Source organism: Coffea arabica, chromosome 2e, assembly GCF_036785885.1.
Source record: "Coffea arabica cultivar ET-39 chromosome 2e, Coffea Arabica ET-39 HiFi, whole genome shotgun sequence".
Taxonomy (NCBI): Eukaryota; Viridiplantae; Streptophyta; class Magnoliopsida; order Gentianales; family Rubiaceae; genus Coffea; species Coffea arabica.
In genome coordinates, this window is record NC_092313.1 from 73,032,262 (window position 1) to 73,055,330 (window position 23,069).

At 36.6% G+C, this 23,069-nt stretch overlaps 4 protein-coding genes across 14 annotated transcripts; 1 reads left to right on the forward strand and 3 right to left on the reverse strand.

Moving 5' to 3' along the window:
• Positions 1-1,973: 1,973 nt before the first annotated feature.
• On the forward strand, positions 1,974-8,579 carry LOC113733032 (ABC transporter I family member 11, chloroplastic). Of its 7 annotated transcripts, XM_072081017.1 has the most exons (12): positions 1,978-2,231; positions 2,339-2,399; positions 3,255-3,334; positions 3,641-3,692; positions 3,789-3,922; positions 4,557-4,671; positions 4,798-4,884; positions 5,027-5,075; positions 5,760-5,844; positions 6,674-6,805; positions 7,192-7,349; positions 7,861-8,579. In XM_072081017.1, exons 1-10 carry the CDS (start codon positions 2,128-2,130, stop codon positions 6,750-6,752), a joined length of 846 nt encoding a protein of 281 aa, XP_071937118.1. In that variant the 5' UTR covers positions 1,978-2,127; the 3' UTR covers positions 6,753-6,805; positions 7,192-7,349; positions 7,861-8,579. The 7 variants fall into 7 exon arrangements, with proteins under 7 accessions (XP_071937120.1, XP_071937119.1, XP_071937121.1 ...); XM_072081019.1 differs by lacking the exon at positions 7,192-7,349 and having other exon boundaries at positions 1,974-2,231; positions 6,654-6,805; XM_072081018.1 differs by lacking the exon at positions 7,861-8,579 and having other exon boundaries at positions 1,974-2,231; positions 6,654-6,805; positions 7,192-7,655.
• Positions 7,729-8,864, reverse strand: LOC113729473 (short-chain dehydrogenase reductase ATA1-like). Its single transcript, XM_027253767.2, has 2 exons — positions 8,740-8,864; positions 7,729-8,646 (listed from the first exon to the last, which is right to left on the reverse strand). The coding sequence occupies exons 1-2, from the start codon at positions 8,778-8,780 to the stop codon at positions 7,842-7,844; spliced, it is 846 nt and encodes a 281-aa protein (XP_027109568.2). The 5' UTR covers positions 8,781-8,864; the 3' UTR covers positions 7,729-7,841.
• A 596-nt stretch (positions 8,865-9,460) lies between these two features.
• LOC113733033 (probable L-cysteine desulfhydrase, chloroplastic) lies at positions 9,461-12,983 on the reverse strand. Its single transcript, XM_027259154.2, has 2 exons — positions 11,331-12,983; positions 9,461-10,151 (listed from the first exon to the last, which is right to left on the reverse strand). Exon 1 carries the CDS (start codon positions 12,631-12,633, stop codon positions 11,335-11,337), a length of 1,299 nt encoding a protein of 432 aa, XP_027114955.1. The 5' UTR covers positions 12,634-12,983; the 3' UTR covers positions 9,461-10,151; positions 11,331-11,334.
• Positions 12,984-18,745: 5,762 nt separating this feature from the next.
• Positions 18,746-22,816, reverse strand: LOC113733034 (uncharacterized). Of its 5 annotated transcripts, none has more exons than XM_072081022.1 (4): positions 22,492-22,816; positions 21,084-21,352; positions 20,372-20,559; positions 18,746-19,150 (listed from the first exon to the last, which is right to left on the reverse strand). In XM_072081022.1, the coding sequence occupies exons 3-4, from the start codon at positions 20,517-20,519 to the stop codon at positions 19,008-19,010; spliced, it is 291 nt and encodes a 96-aa protein (XP_071937123.1). In that variant the 5' UTR covers positions 20,520-20,559; positions 21,084-21,352; positions 22,492-22,816; the 3' UTR covers positions 18,746-19,007. The 5 variants fall into 5 exon arrangements, with proteins under 5 accessions (XP_071937123.1, XP_071937122.1, XP_071937124.1 ...); XM_072081021.1 differs by having other exon boundaries at positions 20,372-20,606; XM_072081023.1 differs by lacking the exon at positions 21,084-21,352 and having other exon boundaries at positions 20,372-20,596.
• Positions 22,817-23,069: the final 253 nt, after the last annotated feature.

A 23,069-nucleotide genomic window follows, 5' to 3' on the forward strand; every position in this document is an offset into this window, starting at 1 on the left:
ATAAATTAAGCATCAATGATATCCTAATTTTACTAGTTATTATTGTTGTTATGAGTTTTGCTTAGGAGGGGCACTTTTTAGGAGTTTTTAACAAATAATTTTTTTTACAACTTTTATCTATAGGAATCTTTAAAAACATCCCACATTTTAAAAATGCACCTTAAAATATCCCAAAACACCATCAAATTTTGTCTCTTTGGCCTTTTTCCTTTTTCCTCTTCTCCTACCTCAATTCTCCAACATGTCCGCCAGTTAGCACGTGCACTGTCATCTACTCTAGTACCGACTCCACCCCCTCTCCCCCTCCCTTTTTTTTTTATTTTCCTCTCTGTTTTCCCTCCTCCTCTCTCCATCCCTCCACCTATTTCTTTCCCCTTTAACGTCCACCCCTCTCCTCTCACTTGGCCCCCCTTCCCTTCCATTACTTGATCCCTGTGACTTCTAGTCAAGCTACCAAATCTGGTCATCTTTTCCCTCTAGTCAAGCAATTAGATTCAATCGTGTGACCAAAGGTCGCGAGGGTGGGAAAGGGCGGCAAGGGAAGTGAGGGAAGGAAAGAAAGAGGAGGAAATAGAGAGAGAGAAAAAGAAGGGAAAAAAAAAGAGAGATGGGCAGTGGCGATTGAGGTAACGGCTATCAATAGCGGCAATAAGAATGGAGGGAGAAAGAAGAGCAAGTGTAGGAGGAAGGAGAAAGAGGAAAAAATGGAAAAAAAAAAGAAAAAAAAGGAAAAGAAAAGAAAAAAAATAAAGTTTTTTAATTTTTTAAAACTCTAAATAGACAAAAAAATTTATAATTTCTATAGTAAAGTACAATAAAATTTTATATAAATCCCAAAAAATACACCTTGTAAAAGACCCGTGGTTATTGATATTAGCGTAAGTTTCTCATGACCGTAGAGCATTTAACAATTTTAATTAATAGCTCATAAACTCAAATCAACCCATTAATAAAAGGAATAATTTCAAAAACCTCTCCTAAAGTTTTTGATAATTTCATTGATCTCCCCTGAGATTTGAAAAATTACACTGACCTCCTCTGACAAAATAAGGGGCCATTTGCTAACATCACCTAGTATAAAATTACTCATGTACCTCAACACATTATCTAAGATTAGAAACTAAAATATGAGAATTAAGTAATTATGGCACAAATCAACTAATTAATAGAATTATTTATTAACAAATATGAATAGTAATGTGAAAGACACAAAATAGTGTCATTTTGCCATACCAATTGGCACCGTTTTGTGATTGACATGACTTGATGTGACCACATTTCAATCGTACATAAGAAAGGCTCGAGTAGAATAAAAGAAGCACCAAGCAAAGAAATAGAACAATAAGTTTGTTTTTGAAGATTTTTCCCCTTGGTTTAGAAACTAAAGAGATGGCCTTTGTATCAAAATAATTTCGTGAAAGTAGCTAAGAAAAAAGATAGAAGAAAGGCAAAATTGGATATTCTTTTCTATGCAAAATCACAAAAGGTATACCCTAAATCAGGTAAACAATCTCCTTAGCTCAATATTTAAAAGTTATAATCTTAGTTGAAATCATGAAATTTTTCGAGATAATCATAATTGCAATGCGTCTTGGCCGATAATTGTTTGCAACTGATAATTATTTTTGCTGATACACGTTGATTGGAATGCATAAGGGGTATTTGTGAAACAAAATTTTCATCTCTCTCCTAAAAGTAATTTTATTAGTCATACTTTTTCAGAGATGAACTGATTTTGTTACAAAATCATAAACCTTAAGGGAGGTTAATGTAATTTTTCAAATCTCAGGGAAGATTAGTGAAATTGTCAGAAACCTCTGGGGAGATTTTTGAAATTATCCCTTTATAAATTAAAACTCAAAATAGTAAGGAGCTCTATTAACAATTTAACATTATACGAATTTATACATTGATAATAATTAGTGATTAAATCAAATTCTAATAAAGTACAGTTTATTAAAACGTCTATGTTGACCACGAACCTTAATGATCTTCCTTTTCCTTTTTTGGTTTTCAGCTGCTACTACCAGAAATAAACTGAACCTGTAGACGATTGAATTGAAAGGAGATAATACAAATAAAATTAACAACACAAATGCCATTCTTTAGCCGCAGGTGAACCAAAAGATGGCGACAGCGGTAGGATGGACGTGGAGTTGGAGACCGCCCACAACCACAGTTACAAGTCCCCGGTGGTCATCGCCTCTTTCTTTACCTCTACCAAGCTTCAGGTAACCCCTCCTTCCTCTCCCTACTTTTCTGCACAAGAAACTCCAGGCGGGTTCTAACTTCAATTGTTAATCCCTGTACCTTTTGGGGTGGGGATTTTATTCCACAGGGTGGTCCATGAAAGCAAGACTAGACCATTCAAAGTCTGCTGCGATTATTCCTGCTTCGAGGTAAGCTTTCCCTTTGGTTTCCTACATTGGGATACATTGACTTGAAGTTTATGTTTTTTCTGTGTTCACTTTATAGATGGTTTGTCATTTGAAAAAAATGACGACTTTTCGAACTGTGTATTTAGGATTGTGGATACAAAGCAATGAGGTACAGAGCTGTTGAATTTTGAACTGTAAGAGCAAAATGAAAATGCTGTCCATATTGGCAATTGAAGTTCAAATAAATCTCGAAGGTTCTGAAACATCAATCTTGAGAATAGATGAAAGAGAGCTGAACTGAACTGAACAGAAAGAATTCAATCATTTGCTAAAGCTTTTGCTGATTCTTAATAGAATTAGATCCTAACATTATGGGAGGAAGAAGATAAGCATCGCTTAATTGACTAAACTTTCTTGTTACGAATATCCTAAAAGAGTCTGTAACAAATTAAGATGCGAGATTGTTTGGTTTTCAAGTTTCATAAATTGCCCTTCATCTTTTTAGCTCTCCGAGTTTTGAATGCAACCAAGGGTGATTATCACATAGTAGAGTGCACGGATGTAATTCATTTAGTGCTTTATAAATTGCATCCTTGGTCAAGTGGAACCAAGAGGTTGAGATGTGAAGTGTTCTTCATCATCTGTTGGACCTTATGTACAAATATCAACACCTGTTTTTATGAGATTTTCTGATTCAGTTTCAACCACAGTGACAGTACATCTATATGTTTGCTAATCGATATGTAATATTTTCTTTCTATTTTGTCAAGATGTGCTTTGCTACTAAGCTTTGTAGAATCTTTACTGGACAATACGAAGGTCAAGAGTTGCTAAAATACCCTAATTTCTATTTCCTAAAATATGTGCTATTGCCAGCTAAAGGATGTCAGTTACCAACCTCCTGGAACAAAAGTCAACCTTCTAGATGGCGTGAGTTTCTCCCTCCGTGAAAAAAGGTGGAACCTTGTTTCTTACTTATCTTTGCATAATCAACTGCTGTATTTCTATTACTTTCAAACAGTTTTTCAGTGTTCCCCTCAAACTGGTAACATAAGCTACCTGAGTAAAACCAATTTATCTTCTTCTGTTAATTAATTGGTGCTTGTGGAATATATGTATTCAAATTGCATTCTTTTTCTTTCTTTTCAAATTTGATTTGAATTTCACTGATGGTAAATTTTTCCTTGCACCATGTTTTAGTGGACACATGCATCTGTTATGAAATGCTTCACATTTTATCTTTTTGTCATGGATTTCTGCAGTTTTGGTTTGATATTTGGACGGAGTGGTAGTGGAAAAACTACTCTCTTACAGGTGCTAACTCTGTTATTAGAATTTGTGCTGTACAATTAATACAGTTATGATTTGTCCCTCAAGTTAAACTTGCATCACTGATTTTTCTATGCACAGCTGATTGCAGGATTTAGTAAGCCCACGTCAGGCTCCATTCATGTCCAAAGATATGGTAATGATGGCTGCCCAAATAGGTCCCCTGAACTCTTAGATGCAAATAAAGTTGGGATTGTATTTCAATTTCCTGAGAGGTAATGAGATGCTGTTTAAATTTAAAATGAAAGTTCTATTGTTTTTATCTTTATGTGACACATAACTGATTTATTTGGTGTGATGAACTTGTGATTTTATGGGAGGTAGGGTGAATAGGGAAGGATTTATGATTGGCTTGACCTTATATCTTTCAACACTTTTTAAGTCTCTACCTTTCTTTCACGAGAATTTCTGAAGGGTTACATAGATTTTGGATAGGTTTGAGTGGTGTAGGATTGTTCATCAATCTAGAGAATGACTTTAGATTGAGCAAACTGGATATAACAATGTTATCTGGGAAATATTGTTGATAGGTGAAGTATTATGGTGTGCCATACTCCTGCCATCCAAGTGCTTCTTTTTCTCAATTTATGTTTGGAGAGAATGAAAACCAAGAGAAAATAGAAAGAAATTGCACACTTACAGCAAAAAAGAATATCAAACTAATGATATAGGTAAACAAATGTCCAACTTTAGAGCAGGCTGTCAGGCTATGAGTTTGCTGTTAGGGTATCTCACAGTTAGATATTATTGTTTGATATATGTAAATGACACTAAAAAAAGTCTCTCCTCTAATATGCAAGTTTGCTTAACTGCACTAAGGAATTTGCAAAATAATACGCCATGTACTAGGTATTTTGTGGCAGAGAAGGTTTTTGATGAAGTCATCTTCGGGTGGGCAAGACAAAAAGGTGGCAGTCAGTTGAAAGAGCTTCTTGCATTAAGACTTCAAAAAGCTATTACTTCAGTATGTATTGTCATTGAATTAATTCATTCGCTGCCCTTCTAATTACCATTAGTTCTATAATTTATCTGTCTTGCAGAATATTTCTATTTTGTGCAGTTCCAAAATTTTTTCTTGTGGTTGTTGCAGGTTGGTCTAACTGGAATTGCTTTGGATCAAGATCCACAATCACTAAGTGGTGGTTACAAACGTCGTCTTGCTTTAGCAATTCAGTTAGTGAGAATCTGTATCTTCTGATGTTTTTTTCCTACTTTGACATTCATAATATGTCTGCACCAGCAAAATGGTACACATATTTACATGTCATTATTGCACTCTGGTGCTAATTTGACTGAAAAATTTTGTTTACTTCACTCAGGTACAAGCTCCAGATTTGTTGTTATTGGATGAGCCTCTTGCTGGTCTTGGTATGCGGATGCCCTATGCTAAATTGCTTGTAACTTGTTATGCTTCATGTTGCAAATTTCCTTTCTACCTTTCATGTTCTAAGTAAATATGATGAAAAACATGTCAGTAAAACAGTTATGTTAGATTTATTCTTACAAATGTGTAGCATGGGACACACTCAGAAAGTCCTACAGGATAGTTTAATTGTAACAGTAGCATATATTACAGTTATTTGTAGAGAAAGAAAAGGGATGTGCGTATGTGCAATTCACTTTGTTAGTCGATGGTATAGATTCATTCTTCTGTTGATCCTTTTGCCAATACAAATAAATGCTTGGATGGAGAGGAAGTAAGGTAACAATTGCATACAGATAGAATGAGATTTAAACATAAAAGGCAGATATAGTTCCTTTTTAAGATACCACTTTCTTTCCAGGAAATGATCGAGGATAGTGGGAGGTGGTAGGTATTCATGAGGATATACACCATTTCCAAGTTATTGGTTGACTGTTTAATTTTGTTTTCGGGATTATAATTTATTTCAAAGAATTGTGTTGTTATGTCTTGCTACTTCTTTGAGTCTTGAAAAATGAAGTGAGGGCATATCTGATTAGGTTATATTGTTGAATTATCTTGATCATTCCTCTTATTCTCCAAGTAACCACTCCTAGATCGCTGAATGTTTTCTGTGTTATGAAATTCAGATTGGAGAGCTCGTGCAGATGTCGTGAAACTTCTAAAGAATCTAAAGAAGGAATTAACTATACTTGTCGTCAGCCATGACCTTAAGTAAGGTCTTTTTTTCTTTTTAATTTTTCCAATAATTTCTTGTCTTGGAATATATATATATTTTTAAATAGAGATTTTGCTTTCTTTGATTAATTTTTCTTGATTAGCTGTTAACAACTTTGCTGCATTATGTATTTGCTTCACTTATGGACGGAGGACTTCAGTTCCCTATTGTGCACGTGGCTATCACCTGTATTTCTATGGAAAAAATGAAAATTTTAAACTGTTGTTATCTTAGTCAGAAAGTAGGTCTACAGAGGAGAAGTGTACTCGTGTTTGAATTGCATTGAGTTAGTACTTTTGTTCCATGTAGCTGTGTTCAAATTCCATTGAGTTTGTACACTTGTTCCATGTTGATGTTGTAAAGTAATTTAGTTTCCATGGGACATTACCAAGGTCATATGTTCTGCTCATGGGTGAGTTGAAATGTACTCAGCATCAACCAAGTGAATTTACTGAGAGTATAGATTTATATTGGTAGGAGTTTTGGGTGGAATTTTGCCAGGCATAATTCTTTGTCTTGCTTTCCTTTTTCTGAAGTATAGTGTCCAATTTCCTATGATTGAAAATTGTCAATCATACAAAGTTTCTCCTCAATGACTCTTCATGTAGTATGAAAGGTAGTGTCTCCATATGTTCTTTCATTTTTCAGCATATCTTGTCGACCTATATCATCCTTTTCACTTCCTTTTTAAACTATTATATAGGTAGAACTGTCTCTTATACTGATACCAGTTATGGGATATAAAATTTTGGATCAAGGGTGTATTAGGTTTTTGATGGGGCTGAGCTACCATGTTTTTATTCAGAAATGTGAATTTATTTGTAGAGAGTTGTCATGCCTAGTGGATCAATCATGGAGGATGGAGATGGGTGGAATACTTAAAGGCGAGCCACTTCCAGTTTAACAGATGCAATAAATCTTTGCCTACTTGAGCTATGCAAGATGTAAATACATGAGGTATGGCAACAGAGTATTGTAAACTAATTGAGTTGTTTATGTTGCTGAAGTTCAATGATCATGTTTATTCAAAAAGATTTAAACACAATTAACTAAAGTACATTCACTTCCTGCACCCACCCCCCCCCCCCCCCCCCCCCCAAAAAAAAAAAAAACAGATGGCAAAATCCTTTGTGAAATGCCATGTCACTCGTACAAAGATAAGCTCATATTTCTCTGGTGCACAATTGTGGTAGTATAATGCAACCCCATTGGATACCTGCAAAACTTTGGAGTTTGCAGTTCTGCAATTCATCATATAAAGAGCCACCATTTTGACAAATGCTTTTGAAATTTAGTACAATAGCAGTACATTCCATTAACTTTTGCTTTGGTATCACATGCAGAGAGATACGAAGAACCCCTCTTTATTCTTGCTCTTCATCGAGTTCAAGCACTACCACTCATTGCTAATGACATACTAATCACCAGCTCACAGTGACGAATCACGATACTTGATAGATGAACAGTGAATACAAGAGTTGGATTGATGTTTCATACTAGGGTGAATATGTTTGTTCTTTGTTAAATGTAGTCAGCATCAGTTTTGATCCAGTGCTTCCAAATTAACCGTTATAGTACCAGTGTCAATCCCTTTAGAAGATGGCACAGATTTGGAGGTCTCCTCCTTCAAAGTGATCTTCTTAGGAGACCTTTATTTTCCTGTGTCATCCCCATAATGCATGCCCGGCTTGCCAGAGAGTTTCTTGATTTTGTTTTGTCCAGTGCTTTACATATATATGATTAGCATTCTTCAGAACAATCTAATTATGTCTTCCATTTTATCTGGATGAATAGTTGAAATTGGACATCTAATTATGTCGACTGAAAACTGTTTTGTCAATTTGCACTAAACATGATAAAACATCTGGGCAGTGCCAAAGTGAACAAAAGTGATTTTATTCAACAGAAGTAAAATGCTTATCACCAATTTCTTTGGATTTCTAAGATTCACAGCAGATGAGAAAGATCGTTATGCCTTTATACTTAGTGAATTTTAAACTTTTGAAGTGTAGATGGGACTCATGTGACTGCAAGCTGAAGTATATCCTCCATCAATCACAAGATTGTGGGCTGTTATGAATCCAGATTCATCGCTAGCTAAGAACAATGCTGCTTTTGCGACATCTTCCATACTTCCGCCTCTGCCTCTCAGGAGACTTCCCCTCTCACCCACAATCTTTGTTACGTCCTCAGCCTGTAGATCATCCCTCCCAAGGCATGTTCTGTAGGCACTCAAGAGCATCTCTGAGGCTACACCATGAGGTGAAATGCAATTCACACGAATCCCATATACTCCCAACTCACAAGCAGTAGTCTTGGCCAGTCCAAGAATTGCATTTTTTGATGCTGTGTAGGCATGTGAGGCAAGGCCTCCCATGATGGCTGCCGAGCTTGATGAACAGATAATGCTGCCTCCATTTTTACCTGCGATCATTGCTCTCGAAGCATGCTTAATGCCGTGTATAATGCCAAACAGATTGATGGAGAGGAGGGCTCTCACATCCTCCATGTTAAGACTGGAGATGCTCCCTCCAGGGCCACTGACGCCGGCATTGTTAAACATGATGTCTAGTTTGCCTTTCCATGCCAACGCAAATTCTACTGCTGATTCAACATCTTCTTCTTTAGATACATCACAATGTATGTAGCGCCCTCCAATTGAATCAGCTAATTTTGATCCTAATTCGTCTAGTATATCAGCAATAACAACGTAGGCTCCATTCTTGGCAAATAGCTTTGCTGTTGCACCTCCAATTCCTCTTGCACTACCTGTTATGAGTGCAACTTTGCCCTCAAGCCTGGACCAGAAAAAGGAGAAAGAAAAGTGAAAAACATAACTAGGAAGATCAATTACTAGGAAATATTAGCACAAGGTTTATGTATTGACTAACCTCTTTGATGGACTCTGTCGATCTTCTGCGCAAGGATCCATTTCATTATGAAGAATGTCAAGAGAGCAAAGGCACTAGCTGCATATATAGGGGCCTATGTTTGTTTTCTCTCTTCACACGTGTATATTTTAAGAAGCAGCTCTCTTTAGGCTTTTATGTTTGTTTTCTCTCTTCACAACTTTTCTCATGTAAAACTACTTTGTAACTAAAAAGAATCTGTCTCCTAAAGTGGAGTTGAAAACTCTTGACAGGAGATAATCCCAATTTACAAGGGAGAGGCAAAGAATGCCCGTCATCTTCTAAGTTTTTTTATGGCTAATGAGTTGAAGAGAATTCTCTAATTTGCTTTGCCTCGAAGGGCAACTTTCAGCCCAATAATTCTGTTAAAAGAGAAACGAAACTCAACCTAAAACAAGAAATCTCCCTAATAATTGAAAACAACAATTGCTAAAATTTTAAATGTATTATGGACATCATGTCCTTGGAGAATCAGATTTCAGAAAGAGCTCTTCCATTTTCATTGACGACATGGATTGTGATCTTCCATAATTAGATGGGGAGGAAAATCAATTTTAAAAATCTAACCAGGATGGTTTTCACGATAAATAAAACTACAGATATGGTAATGGTATTAGCTTTGTGAACTTTCCATTTTTCAAGGTATAACAGCTTTTGCTTATTCTGATCAACCTGAACATTAAGTAGATTTTTGGAAACAAAATCAATAAAAAAGGTACATGTTTCCTCAAACCATGACCATTGCCAATGCAACAGTGACTACATTGTAACTGAAATCTACACCTGAAAAAAAAAATAAAAATGTATGTATAACTTCAGCTTAAAAGAAGCAGCAGTCCTTCCACCCAACGAGCTAGAATGCTGATGCAGCCCATTCAAATAAAATACTGAAACTGATGTTAGGAAAGACATCTAGACAATGACCTAACAACTCCAGTGTCCAAGGAATTCGAGTAGGACAATGTGCCAGCTCTTCAAACGATCCCCGTTAATATGTCCCCTTTACAAGTTAAATGGACATAGCTATATCATCCAGGATAGTACAACAGAGCTTTTAGTGGATGAGTTTCTGGCTTAACACTTCACAGCAAACTTCCATTTGCATTTGAAGGTGTCAAGTCCATCAAGTGAAATCAATCAAGTCACATAATTCTTGTTGAGGCACTTTATTAGCCAATAGCTCCAACAGCATGAATGGCAAGTATCAGAGGTATTTTAGTAGCTGAAGCATCAACGGCCATGAAGGCAAGCTTTTGAGTGCAGGTAAGCACTTCAATTTACAGGTCTTTGTCTTCAACCTCTTGAAGCTATGGTGGTCAGCACCAAATTAAACTGATGAAGAGGAACCAAGAAGTATTTCTTATTTGAAAAACAATCATTCATCAGCCAGTGATCTACAAGAGAAGAAAAGGCATGTTAGGAACAACTAAAGCATATTGGGCAGGGTAATTTACAGGTAGAAAAACTCAAAAAAGCGGTTTTTCCTTTACAGTAATATGCTTTGATGGGCATTTCTGAGCAACCAAACACAAAAAATGCTTGTGTCAAGACCAAACTTTATATACGTTATGGATCATCAACCACAAGAAATTTAAAATTCATGAACTTATATGGAAAGAAGCTCTAATTCAAAGAAAACATATCTTGAAAGTTGTAGGTAGTTGTCAGCAGCAATATTTATGATGTCCAGCAGAAGAATCAAGTTAGTCCAATCACAATATGTAGCATAAATATGATCCGTACTTTCATTGCAGAGTTGGGAAATTCATATCACAATTGTTTCTCTTAGTGACTATCTGTCACAAATTAAATGAAAATTGGAAGTTTTTCTTAGTTCTTTCGCATCATTAGGAAGTGGTGTATCTGGGAAATTAAGACCTCATTACTCTTCAGAAGTGGGAGTAAAGGTTGAGTTTTTCTCCAATAAGATACTAAATGTGCCCTTTTAGCCAAAGTGGGGTAGACCCTTTTACAAAATGGTAAAGCCCACCAATTTTAGGTTTTCCAAAGGAAACCTTTACACTGCAAATACACCATATAATTGAAGCATAAGAAATCCTCACCTAGAAAGAATTTTCGTAACGAAAACGGACTTTTGCACAAGAAAAAATTTTACGACCTATGCTCTGTTTTTCTGAAAATGAAGGAGCTCCTTTTGATGCAGACACGTTCTATACTTTTGATCTGGAACCATCAAATGATTCTATCAAACCAAGACCTTTATTTTCTTTACCCATACATAGCTGCAAAAGGCAAGTAGTATACAAAGCAAGAGCAGAAGGACCAAGCTTCAGACGGTAGATATAGATATAAAGAAAGAGATCCACAAAACGTTTAAAAGAGTCAACTTGACCTAGAAATCAAGTAACTCAATTTCCAAAGTTCCTGTTGGTAGCAAATTCTACAAAACCCAATCCGTGAGAAAAGCAACCGTAATATGGCATGACTAACTCCTTCGATCATCAGCTTCTCATTATTTTGATACATATTGTTACCTCACGAGTTAGTAATTTGACATGCAAATGTAGGAAAGAGCAAAAATTCAGAAGTAGCTTCCAAGAAAGATGTATAACCTTCTCAATCTGAGAGAAAAGCACAAGTAACACCATCGTTAACGAGCTTGTTAACAGCATCCCTGAACTTATAATAATCCTCAACTGTGTTATACACTTGATGGGAAATCCTTGCATACCCTGTTATAGGACTATCCTCCCCTTTTTCTGGTTCTCTATGGTATATTGGCACTTCAACTTTAAAACAATCCCTTAAATAAGCCCTCAACTTCAAGCCATCAGAGTGACTAAAAATCCCCAAACAAGCAGGCAATCCCACCATAGCCATGCTGGAACACATATGTGGAGGCACACCTAGATGCGTCCCCCACGCCTTAGCCAACATAATTGCCATTTCCACAACCTTCTCGTGATTCCTCTTCTTAATTCCATCAATCCCACCATCAAACCTATTCACAAAGTCCATCACCTCTGGAACTACCAACTGAGCACTATAGTCCCTGGTACCGATCCAAGAACTCTCGATCGCCAATCCATTCCCGTATTCATGTGAAACAACAGGATGATGCAATTGATTCAAAATATCCGATTTTTTACAGTACAAAAACGCCACAGCTGGCGGGCAAAAAAACCACTTATGCAGATTACTAGTGTAGTAATCAGCCCCAATATCTTTCACATCAATATCCACACACCCAATGGAGTGTGCCCCATCAACAAATATCTGATCCACATCTTCCTCTCTACACATCTTAACCAATTCTTTGACAGGAATAACAACGCTAGGCATTGAAGTAATATGATCAATCAAAGCTAGCCTGATTTTCCTACCATTCATCCTCCCCAATTCAAGGGCCTTTCTGAATTCTTGAATAATTTCTTCATCCGAATTCACGGGGAACGGAAGCTTCACCTCAATAATTTGGCCGCCGGCGCGGGCAACATAGGCCTGGAGGGATTTCTTGACGGCCCCATAAGCATAGTGGAGAATGATTGCCGCGTCGCCGGGCTGAAACTGGGAGGACAAAAAGGACCAGGTAACATGCTGCAGGACAATGGCTGCGGCCGTGGTGGCGTTATCGACGATGGAGATTTCCTCCACGTGGTCGGCGTTGATGAGGTCCCGGATGATTAAACGGGCTTTTAAGATGGAGGGCTTGAGGGTGTTGAAGTAGAAATCATCGGGTTGTTGAAGCCATTTGAGCTGCCAATCTTGCTGGGCGGAGATTACGGAGGATGGGCAGGAACCGAAGCTGCCGTTGTTGATGCGGGCTATTGCGGGGTCGTGGTGGGCGAATTCGAATTGAATGTCAGGTGGGGTGGTGGTGGAGCCGTTGGGAATGTGGTGGTCGTCGGAGGCCATGGCAGGAGGAGAGTTAAGATGGAGGAAGATGGAATGGGCGAGGTGTCATATTCTTGGAGAGGTTTTAGTGCTCAGAGAGGGTGGAGCTGCCCATCAGGTCAGAGCAAGCCTCTGTGTGTGTGTGTGTGAGAGAGAGAGAGAGAGAGAGAGGGAGTCTGTTTGTGAAAATGTTCACTCAAGGTGTTAATTAAATATTGCTTCATGACAGATGATGATGTTGCTTATCAGAAAATTTGTTTTGATGATTAGTGATGAGTCATCCACTAAGGAAGGAAGAAATCAAGCAATTGATCTTGGCCATTCCTTAAATTTCTTTCGGTGTCTTGATGCCATTGAGTGGTTCCTGGTGTGATTGGGGTATGGTTTTTTTATCAAACACTAAATCAGTTTTCAGTCCGTTTGAACTGCAGAAATGGTTCAATTTCACGGCCATTTTGTGGAAAGTAGATGTTTATACTGTACGAGGAATTACCTATAAGTCGCAATTTTGTCATTTATTTTATAATTAATTTTCTCCTATTATATTATCTTTTTTTTTTTTTTATCAACACAGGGCTGTCCGGGTCAAGACCCGAAGGCGGCCCGACTAATCCCCTGCGCCCAAGTACACCGCCACCCCAAGCGCACCGGGAGTTAAGTGGGATTCGACCACTTGACTTTGGAGTTTCGGAAGAAGCTCAAGACCAGATGGTCTAGCCCCGGGGGGCTCCTATTATATTATCAAGTGTGTATTAATCGACGGATTCTACTCACTTTTGAAAATTTGTATTTATTGCATGGAGTTGAAATAAAATATGGTAAAAGGGCACAAATTCTTCGCTACATCTGCTAATTTATGCAATTGCTGGCCATATATCCTTGTTGAACAGGAGGTGCGCAGAATTAATTCCTGTGACAACAAGTAAAGGCGTTGTGTAGCAGTCAATAAGGTGGAGACTACTTCAATTCTGTTTCCTTATCCAATGGAAAATATGCGGCAGAGGCAGACGTGGAGTCAAATTAGAACACTTCCTTTTTCTTCTTTTGATAGTTTCCAAAGAGAATGGAGATCAACAAAAATTAGGACTCTTTTCCTTTGCTTTTAGGGGAGCGGGGTAGCCGTATAGGAGTAGGGAATTAGGTAGGGAATAGAGAGGAGAAGAATAGCAGACCATCTTGATTACTCTTTCGCTTCTGACTTTTTCGTATTATTCATTGTTCTTTCAATTATTCATTCGGATTGATCATCTCAATCGAGCGATGATGTATGCAACAATTAATTCTACAGTTATGCGTGAAATTTTCTCCATAGAGATGAACTAAATATCTTTTTTTAGTCAAGAAACAACGGAGGCTTTAGTTCATCTAAAAATTGTGAGATCGAATTAATTTTATTTATTCCTCTTATTTACTGATATTTGTATATTCTCTGATTATAATGCTTATACTTGTTTTATTAATTGAGTATACTGAACCCAAACGTTGAATTAATTAGCAACCTAAATGTCAATTAGAGCGTTAAATTCGTAATTGTTTAATTACTCTAAAATAGTGGCAACTGACATGATTGGATTTGTATCAGGGGAATACGCAAGCGAATCTAAAATAACCCTGGTAGCGTATTATTTGGTTAGAATAAGACTCCTCTAATATGTAAGGTAATTGGAAAATTAAATCTTACGGGCATACTTTGGATTATTTCTCGATTAGAATAATGATTAACGGGTGTGCCTTAGTCACTGACATAGTAAGGAGGAGTTGACTGTCATTCGCTTGTTTGGCAGTTATAACTTATTTATTAGTTAATAATTGAAATTACTTTTGCATCGATGATCAATTAGGTGAACCATTGCCTAAATTATTTCTTGGTTAGAGTTTAGTCATTATTAATTTGATTTTAATAGTTTGTCATTTAATTCTTAGTCGGTTATCTATTTTTTATTCGAACCGTTTAATTATTACCACTGCTATAAAAAAACCCTCATTGTCAATTTAAATTTCAAAAGAGACAAATATCCCCAATCCCTATGGATTCGAGCTTACTTATCACTATCTACAAAAATTATATTTTATTTGAACAATATTTATTATTACACAGGTTCGACAACCTGCCAATTACTCTCTAAGACTAATTAGAACAATTGTAGTAGTAGTATTATGATTTCATCTTAAGTAGTAAAAAGAAGAAGAAAATTCACAAAGAAAGCTAATCGAGGTGATGTTTCTTGAATTTTGACCATTAATGCTTGATATGTGTTTTCTCGATATCTTGACAATAGGAGGATAGAGTGATAGCATTATCAGGAATTGATGTTTGTTTGGTATTCTCATGTTTGAGAACAAGCATAGTCTAGGTGTGGGGGAAATTGATAAGTCACAATTTTGTCATTTATTTTATAATTAATTCCCTCCTATTATATTATCAAGTGTGCATTAATCGGCAGATTCTACTCACTTTTGAAAATTTGTATTTATTGCAGGGAGTTGGAATAAAATATGGTAAAAGGGTACAAATTCCTCACTACATCTACTAATTGATGCAATTGCTAGCCATATATCCTCGGTGAACAGGAGGTGCGCATAATTAATTCCTGTGACAAAAAGTAAAAGCGTTGTGTAGCAGTCAACAAGGTGGAGACTACTTCAATTCTGTTTCCTTATCCAGTGGAAAATATGTGACAGACGTGGAGTCAAATTAGGACGCTTCCTTTTTCTTCTTTTGGTAGTTTCCAAAGAGAACGGAGATCAACAAAAACTAGGACTCTTTTTCTTTGCTTTTGGGGGAGGGGGTAGCCGTATAGGAGTAGGGAATTAGGTAGGGAATAGAGAGGAGAAGAATAGAAGACCATCTTGATTACTCTTTAGCTTTTGATTTTTTCGTATTATACATTGTTCTTTCAATTATTCATTCGGATTGATCATCTCAATCGAGATATGATGTATGTAACAATTAATTTTACAGTTGTGCGTGGGATTTTCTCCATACAGATGAATTAAATCTCTTTTTCTAGGTAAGGAACAATAAAGGTTTTAGTTTGTCTAAAAATTGTGAGATCGAATTAATTTTATTTATTCCTCTTATTTACTGGTATTTGCATATTCTCTGATTGTAGTGCTTATACTTGTTTTATTAATTGAGTATCCTGGACCAAACGTTGAATTAATTTAGCAACCTAAATGTCAATTAGAGCGTTAAATTCATAATTGTTTAATTGCTCTAAAATAGTGGCAACTGACATGATTGAATTTGTGTCAGAGGAATATGCAAGTTAATCTAAAATAACCCTGGTAGCGTGTTATTTGGTTAGAATAGGGCTCTTCTAATATGTAAGGTAATTGAAAAATTAAATCTTACGGGCGTACCTAAAATTATTTCTCGATTAGAGTAGTGATTAACGGGCTTGCCTTAATCACTAAGGAAGAGTTGACTATCATCGCTTGTTTGGCAGTTATAATTTATTTATTAGTTAATAATTGAAATTACTTTTGCATCGATGATCAATTAGATGAACTAATTATTTCTTGGTTAGAGTTTAGTCATTATTAATTTGATTTTAATAGTTTGTCATTTAATTCTTAGTCGATTATCTATTTTTTATTCTAACCGTTTAATTATTACCACTGCTATAAAAAACCCATATTGTCAATTTGAATTTCAAAAGAGACAAATATCCCCAATCCCTGTGGATTCGAGTCTACTTATCACTATCTACAGAAATTATATTTTGTTTGAGCATTATTTATTATTGCACAGGCTCGACAACCTGTCAATTACTCTCTGAGACTAATTATAACAATTGTAGTAGTAGTATTATGATTTCATCTTAAGCAGCAAAAAGAAGAAGAAAATTCACATAGAAAGCTAATCGAGGTGATGTTTCTTGGATTTTGACCATTGATACTTGATATATTTTTTCTCGGTATCTTGACAATAAGAGGATAGAGTGATAGCCATTATCAAGAATTGATGTTTGTTTGCTATTCTCATGCTTGAGAACAAACATGGTATACGTGTGGGGGGAATTGATAAGTCGCAATTTTGTCATTTATTTTATAATTAATTTCCTCCTACTATATTATCAAGTGTGCATTAATCAACGGATTCTACTTACTTTTGAAAATTTATATTTATTGCAGGGAGTTGGAATAAAATATGATAAAAGGGCGCAAATTTCTCGCTACATCTGCTAATTGATACAATTGCTGGCCATATATACTCGGTGAACAGGAGGTGCGCAGAATTAATTCCTGTGACAACAAGTAAAGGCGTTGTGTAGCAGTTAACAAGGTGGAGACTACTTCAATTCTATTTCCTTATCCAGTGGAAAAGATACGGCAGACGCAGAGTCAAATTAGAACACTTCCTTTTTCTTCTTTTGATAGTTTTCAAAGAGAACAGAAATCAACAAAAACTATGACTCCTTTCCTTTGCTTTTTGGGAGAGGGGGGTAGCCGTATAGGAGTAGGGAATTAGGTAGGGAATAGAGAGGAGAAGAATAGAAGACCATCTTGATTATTCTGTAGCTTTTGACTTTTTAGTATTATTCATTGCTCTTTCAATTATTCATTCGGATTGAGTTATGATGTATGCAACAATTAATTATACAGTTGTGCGTGGGATTTTCTCCATAGAGATGAACTAAATCTCTTTTTCTAATCAAGGAACAACGAAGGTTTTGGTTTATCTAAAAATTGTGAGATCGAATTAATTTTATTTATTGCTCTTATAGCATATTCTCTGATTGTAGTGCTTATGGCAGTTTTATTAATTGAGTATCTTGGACCCGAACGTTGAATTAATGTAGCAACCTAAATGTCAATTAAAGCGTTAAATCCGTAATTATTTAATTGCTCTAAAATAGTGGCAACTGATATGATTGAATTTGTGTTAGGGGAATACGCAGGCTAATCTAAAATAATCCTGATAGCGTGTTATTTGGTTAGAATAGAGATTTTCTAATACGTGTGGTAATTGAGAAATTAAAATCTTACGGGCATACTTAGAATTATTTCTCGATTAGAGCAGTGATTAACGGACGTACCTTAGACACCGACACAGTAAGGAGGTGTTGACTGTCATTACTTGTTTATCAGTTATAACTTATTTATTAGTTAATAATTGAAATTACCTTTGCATCGATGATCAATTAGATGAACCATTATCGAAATTATTTTTTGGCTAGAGTTTAGTCATTATTAATTTGATTTTAATAGTTAATCATTTAATTTTTAATCGGTTATCTATTTTTTATTCGAACCGTTTAATTATTGTTATTGCTATAAAAAAAACCCCATTGTCAATTTGAACTTCAAAAGAGACAAATATCCCAAACCCCTGTAAATTCGACGTTGCTTATCACTATCTACAAAAATTATATTTTATTTAAGTAGTATTTATTATTGCACAAACTCGATAACCTGTCAATTACTCTCTGAGACTAATTAGAACAATTGTAGTAGTAGTATTATGATTTCATCTCAAGCAGCAAAAAGAAGAAGAAAATTCACAAAGAAAGGACAGTAATAACCGAACAGGGCATTTACGAAATGAGAAGCCCACCAGCCGCTGCCGGCCACTCTTGTTGGAGATTGTGGTTTCATCGAACTTCATTCCAAAAACCGAATCAGAAAAAGAACCAGCCAAACAGGATAGCAATACTTGATACGACATATTAACAGAATCTTTTTTTTTTTGGTGCAAAGGCCAAACAGGAACTTCTTTTGTAATTCTAAAACATATATATTTGGATAGGGTATTATTTGAAATAATTACTATAACACTTTTTGTGATATGATGTATGTGAGATAAAAAGGTAATTAGAAAGATAAAAAACTGTATTGAAAATTGTAATAGTGATGTCAGCAAATATATTTGACCAAATAATCAACTATCCAAACAAACCCATTATATTGTCTTTAAACAACAGCATTTTTTTTCATCATAATTAAATATTTGAGAAGAATCAGATGAAGGGAAATTCAACAAGCCAACACCAGTATAGTGCATAGTGTTCGCTGCGATGGAAAAAGAATTATGTGCCCATCACTTGAATATGCTTGAGAACTAGTGGCAACTCCAGAGGGCAAATGAAACTACTTGGCTAGACAATAAATAAAACTGTCATTTCGTAAGTTGACAAACGACACAACCACCCTTCCATTTTTTTATTTTTATTTTTGGTTGGATAAAACGGCGAAATGTATTAAAAGCAACCACCCTTCCATGCTTACAACCAACCTTCCACCTTTTTTGATAAAACTTTTGATTGCTTACAATACAACCACCCTTCCCCATGCAGAATAGTTTATAAAACATGCAAATGCCCACTTTTAGGAGAGAAACTCACAGGAGACACTGTAGTTTTACAAATATCAAAACTTGAATGTGTTAATTACTACTTTTTCTTGTCAAAAGCAGCTATATTTTGTGGCTCACATTCAGGACTAAACAGCCGGACAAGCAAAGCTGTAGATGAGCTTGCAGTGATTGCTCCACAGGCAGCCCACCTAAGACTTCGAGGAATTGTAATTCTGGGACCTGAACCACCATCAAAGTCATTTGGATAATTACTACATGGAAATTGAAACGATACTAATTCCAGGCTGCAAAATGATGGGCACTAAAACAAACTCATAATATGCCAAACGAGTAATATATACTTGGAAGTAGGACTGTTTTGAAATTGATCATGTAAAATATAAGCAGAAGGACCATCTTCAACAAACCAGTATCAACAGGTAGAGATTGCAAAGACAACAAAATCTGGGATATCAAGCTCATTCTAAGAATGTAAATATGTACCAGAAACAAAAGAGACGGTTCTACAATAAAATTCTTTCTTCCACTTTAAAATTTTATTTTTCCCTGTGTATTTCTTCTTCCATTTTCTTTATCAGTTTCTTTCATTTTTGGTTGGACAGGAGGGGAAGTGGGACAGGGAGAGAGGATCGCAAGGGACAAGGTCTGCAAGTTGTATTGCAATTCCTTGGCATTGGTAAAGGGGAACTTGGAAGCACTTGCTTAGTTGTATTACTGGTTTGTTGAAGTGGGACAGGGAGAGAGGATCGCAAGGGACAAGGTCTGCAAGTTGTATTGCAATTCCTTGGCATTGGTAAAGGGGAACTTGGAAGTAGGACTGTTTTGAAATTGATCATGTAAAATATAAGCAGAAGGACCATCTTCAACAAACCAGTATCAACAGGTAGAGATTGCAAAGACAACAAAATCTGGGATATCAAGCTCATTCTAAGAATGTAAATATGTACCAGAAACAAAAGAGACGGTTCTACAATAAAATTCTTTCTTCCACTTTAAAATTTTATTTTTCCCTGTGTATTTCTTCTTCCATTTTCTTTATCAGTTTCTTTCATTTTTGGTTGGACAGGAGGGGCAGTGGGACAGGGAGAGAGGATCGCAAGGGACAAGGTCTGCAAGTTGTATTGCAATTCCTTGGCATTGGTAAAGGGGAACTTGGAAGCACTTGCTTACATGTTCAAGTTGTTTGAAGAAATGAAAAAATAAAATTAATTTCAAGAGTAGCATGAATCACCAAAAGCAAATTGCAGGTCTCCACAGAGCAAAGAATCAAGATATAAAATCCATTCTGGATTAGGTATTTTTTGGATTTTTTTTTAACAAAACTACAGTGTAGATGTGTTTTCCAGATTAATTAACTTCAGAGAATAGTAAGAAGATCTTCAACATAGAAAGACGAACAGGGCACATGGGGAGGAAACGTCACAATTAATCAGCGCATACCATAATGCAGGCGACAGAGAACCCAAAATCCTAATGCTCCACCAACAGAGAAAATCCCAGCCGTTTGTCTCATCAACCGGGAACAGGGTTTAGCATCTGATCTCATTAACTCCCCATCAGAAAACCCCAAAAAGCGCCTCAATGCCATAGGCTGGCTAGTTTTTGGCCCAAAATTCCAGTTTTCACCTCTAAACCAAAAGTACCAAAAGATTCAGTGCAATACAACTGCAATAACCTTAAGAAAAATGGGGAGAAAGGTCAAATAGTGTGAATGAGAGAGAAGCAAAATCAGCAAGAACAAAACTTTGACGACTCAAAAGAGAAATTTCCATGTATTCAAGAAATATGACTTCACTCTGTTAACACTAACTGCATTTTATTTATAGAACTCTCATTAGGACAAATATTTCATGGGAGCATGGGTTTGTTTAATTTGCAGTGAATTGCATTCCTACTCATATACAGAAGTAACCTCGCATCAGGAAAAACCAAGAAACCATCAAACAAATAAACGGATAAATTTTTTTGTAAAGTTTCAAACTTTGGATAAGCAATGCCATTACAAGCAAAAATTTGACTGGGACATTTTGTCGAACAAATGCATAGCAAAACCAATAAAAGAACTACTAACTACCGGCAGCTTCATATTTCCCTACCACCTCCAGAAACCCCCCCAGAACAATTAAGGGACACAAAAGGGTTCAGATTTTACCTGTTGAAGCTTCTAGCAGAAGGGTTTGTGGAGGGTTTTAAGCTAGCGTTGCTCGAACTTTGCTCAGTATTTTTGCGTAGTTGCACTTGGGCTAATTACTTAGAATATGGCTGAGGAAAAGAAAATTCGGACATCTACGGCTTTGACAGGGATATGTTGCATACTTATGGGTGCCGGGCTGATACAGCCCGGTACCCAAAAGCGAGTCCAATTTTTTTTTTTCACTCTGATACGCTGCCGGGCTGACAAGGCCCGGTAGCCGACAACCTCTGCACAAAGCAATCTTACTAAGCATTTAGCGCTAAAGCTGTAATAGCACAAACATGCTTAGGTGGAATAGGTCATTTCATTTTGTGAGCCATCATATCCATACTCAAGAAGAATAAAATACGTAATTGTCTGGCCTGTGAAGTCAAGCTTTGTAAATTAGCATGCACAATGAAAAAAATCAGTTGCAAGCTCATTAAATCCCTGTACACCAATTAGAGTTTAAACAAAGCCACAATGCCCAGCCCACCTCCAATCCTGTCCCTGTCCTCTGTATCAAAAGCAAAGAAACAAAAAGAGGAGCAGAAGTATCTGCAGTTTACCATACCACAATATGTCCAAAAACTGTGAAAAAAGGGGAGAGAGAGGGAAAAAAATTTTAAAAGGAAAAAAAAATTTTAAAAAGGGCTACTGGAAAGAAGTATGCTTACATTAGCAAGAATAATAGAAGAAAATTTAAAAAAATCACATAAAAATGAAGCTTTCACGACATTGTTACCTGAATGTAAATTAGAGTGTAATGCAGTGGGTAAAGTCGAGCTAATTTACCAATTGAATCCAAAAATACAAGAAGGTTGAGACAAGAACTCTTGATTCAATGGACTAAAGAGTTAGCAGTCTCTACATTATACCCCAATAGCAGAGTTCACAGTGGCAAGACAAATCTAGAAAAATAAATTATGCCATATTAGTCAAAAGTGCTCAGACAGGAGCACCTTCTGTTTAATCCCTTTCTTCTGCTTTCTCTGATGGTGGGTAAATACTCGAGTGAACAGGAACTAATATTAGAAATTTAGCAAATTTGACAGATACGATAAGAATAAATGTTGAAAAAAAGGAACCAATTTGCTTGACAAGAGAACAAAAGAAAATTTCCCAACAGTACTTCAAGCTAACACTCAAAAAATGTCCCATTACGCAGGTTCAAGAGGAGGAAGAAATGATGCCCCAAGAAAAAAAAAATCACATTAAGCAAAGGGGATTAAGTACGGTAAAGCTTACGCAAATGCAGAGCTTTATAGATACTAAAAACAGAAAATAACGCCAGAAAACAGAGCGGAAGCACAAAATTTCCACCATGTTTTTTTTTGTTTTGTCAATAAAAGAAAAAGAAGAAAAAAAGGCCTCTACAAAATTTTACCTCAAAAGATGGAGGAGGAGAGACAGAGCGGGTAGTGACCAGTGAAAGACGACAACTGTAAACGAGGTCCAAATGTATGTGGCTCCACCGTCAGTAACTACGGCGGCGACAACGAGAATCTCCGGCAGCAATCGCAGGGTTTTTGGAGAGCTGAAAATGCTTCCTCAAAACCCTAAGAAGCAGTAAGAAAAATGGTCAGCAAGAAAAATGGGTTTTGGTTTAGTAGCTTCTTTGGTGGGGCGCTGAAAAAGTGAAAAAGCTGTAGAGTCACTTCCTCCACTCCACCTTGGATCTCTCATGCAGTTCTATCATTATAATTTCCTTGTATTCCTAAAGCTTATTGTAGTGGGGATAATCCACGCATGACACGTGTTAGCCCGGCACATTGCACGCATCAGGTCGGCGCAGGGGATATCAAATCCTGCCCGGGCCAGCTCGGCATAAGGGGGCCAGCTCGGCCGTGTCAAGGGCCTCCTATGATGGGCTTGATGGGCCGCCGCCTCCGAACATGTAGGGGCCGCCGCATAAAATCCTAGGAAGACTCCGAACCCTAAGGGGACTTTGACTCCCATAAGGAA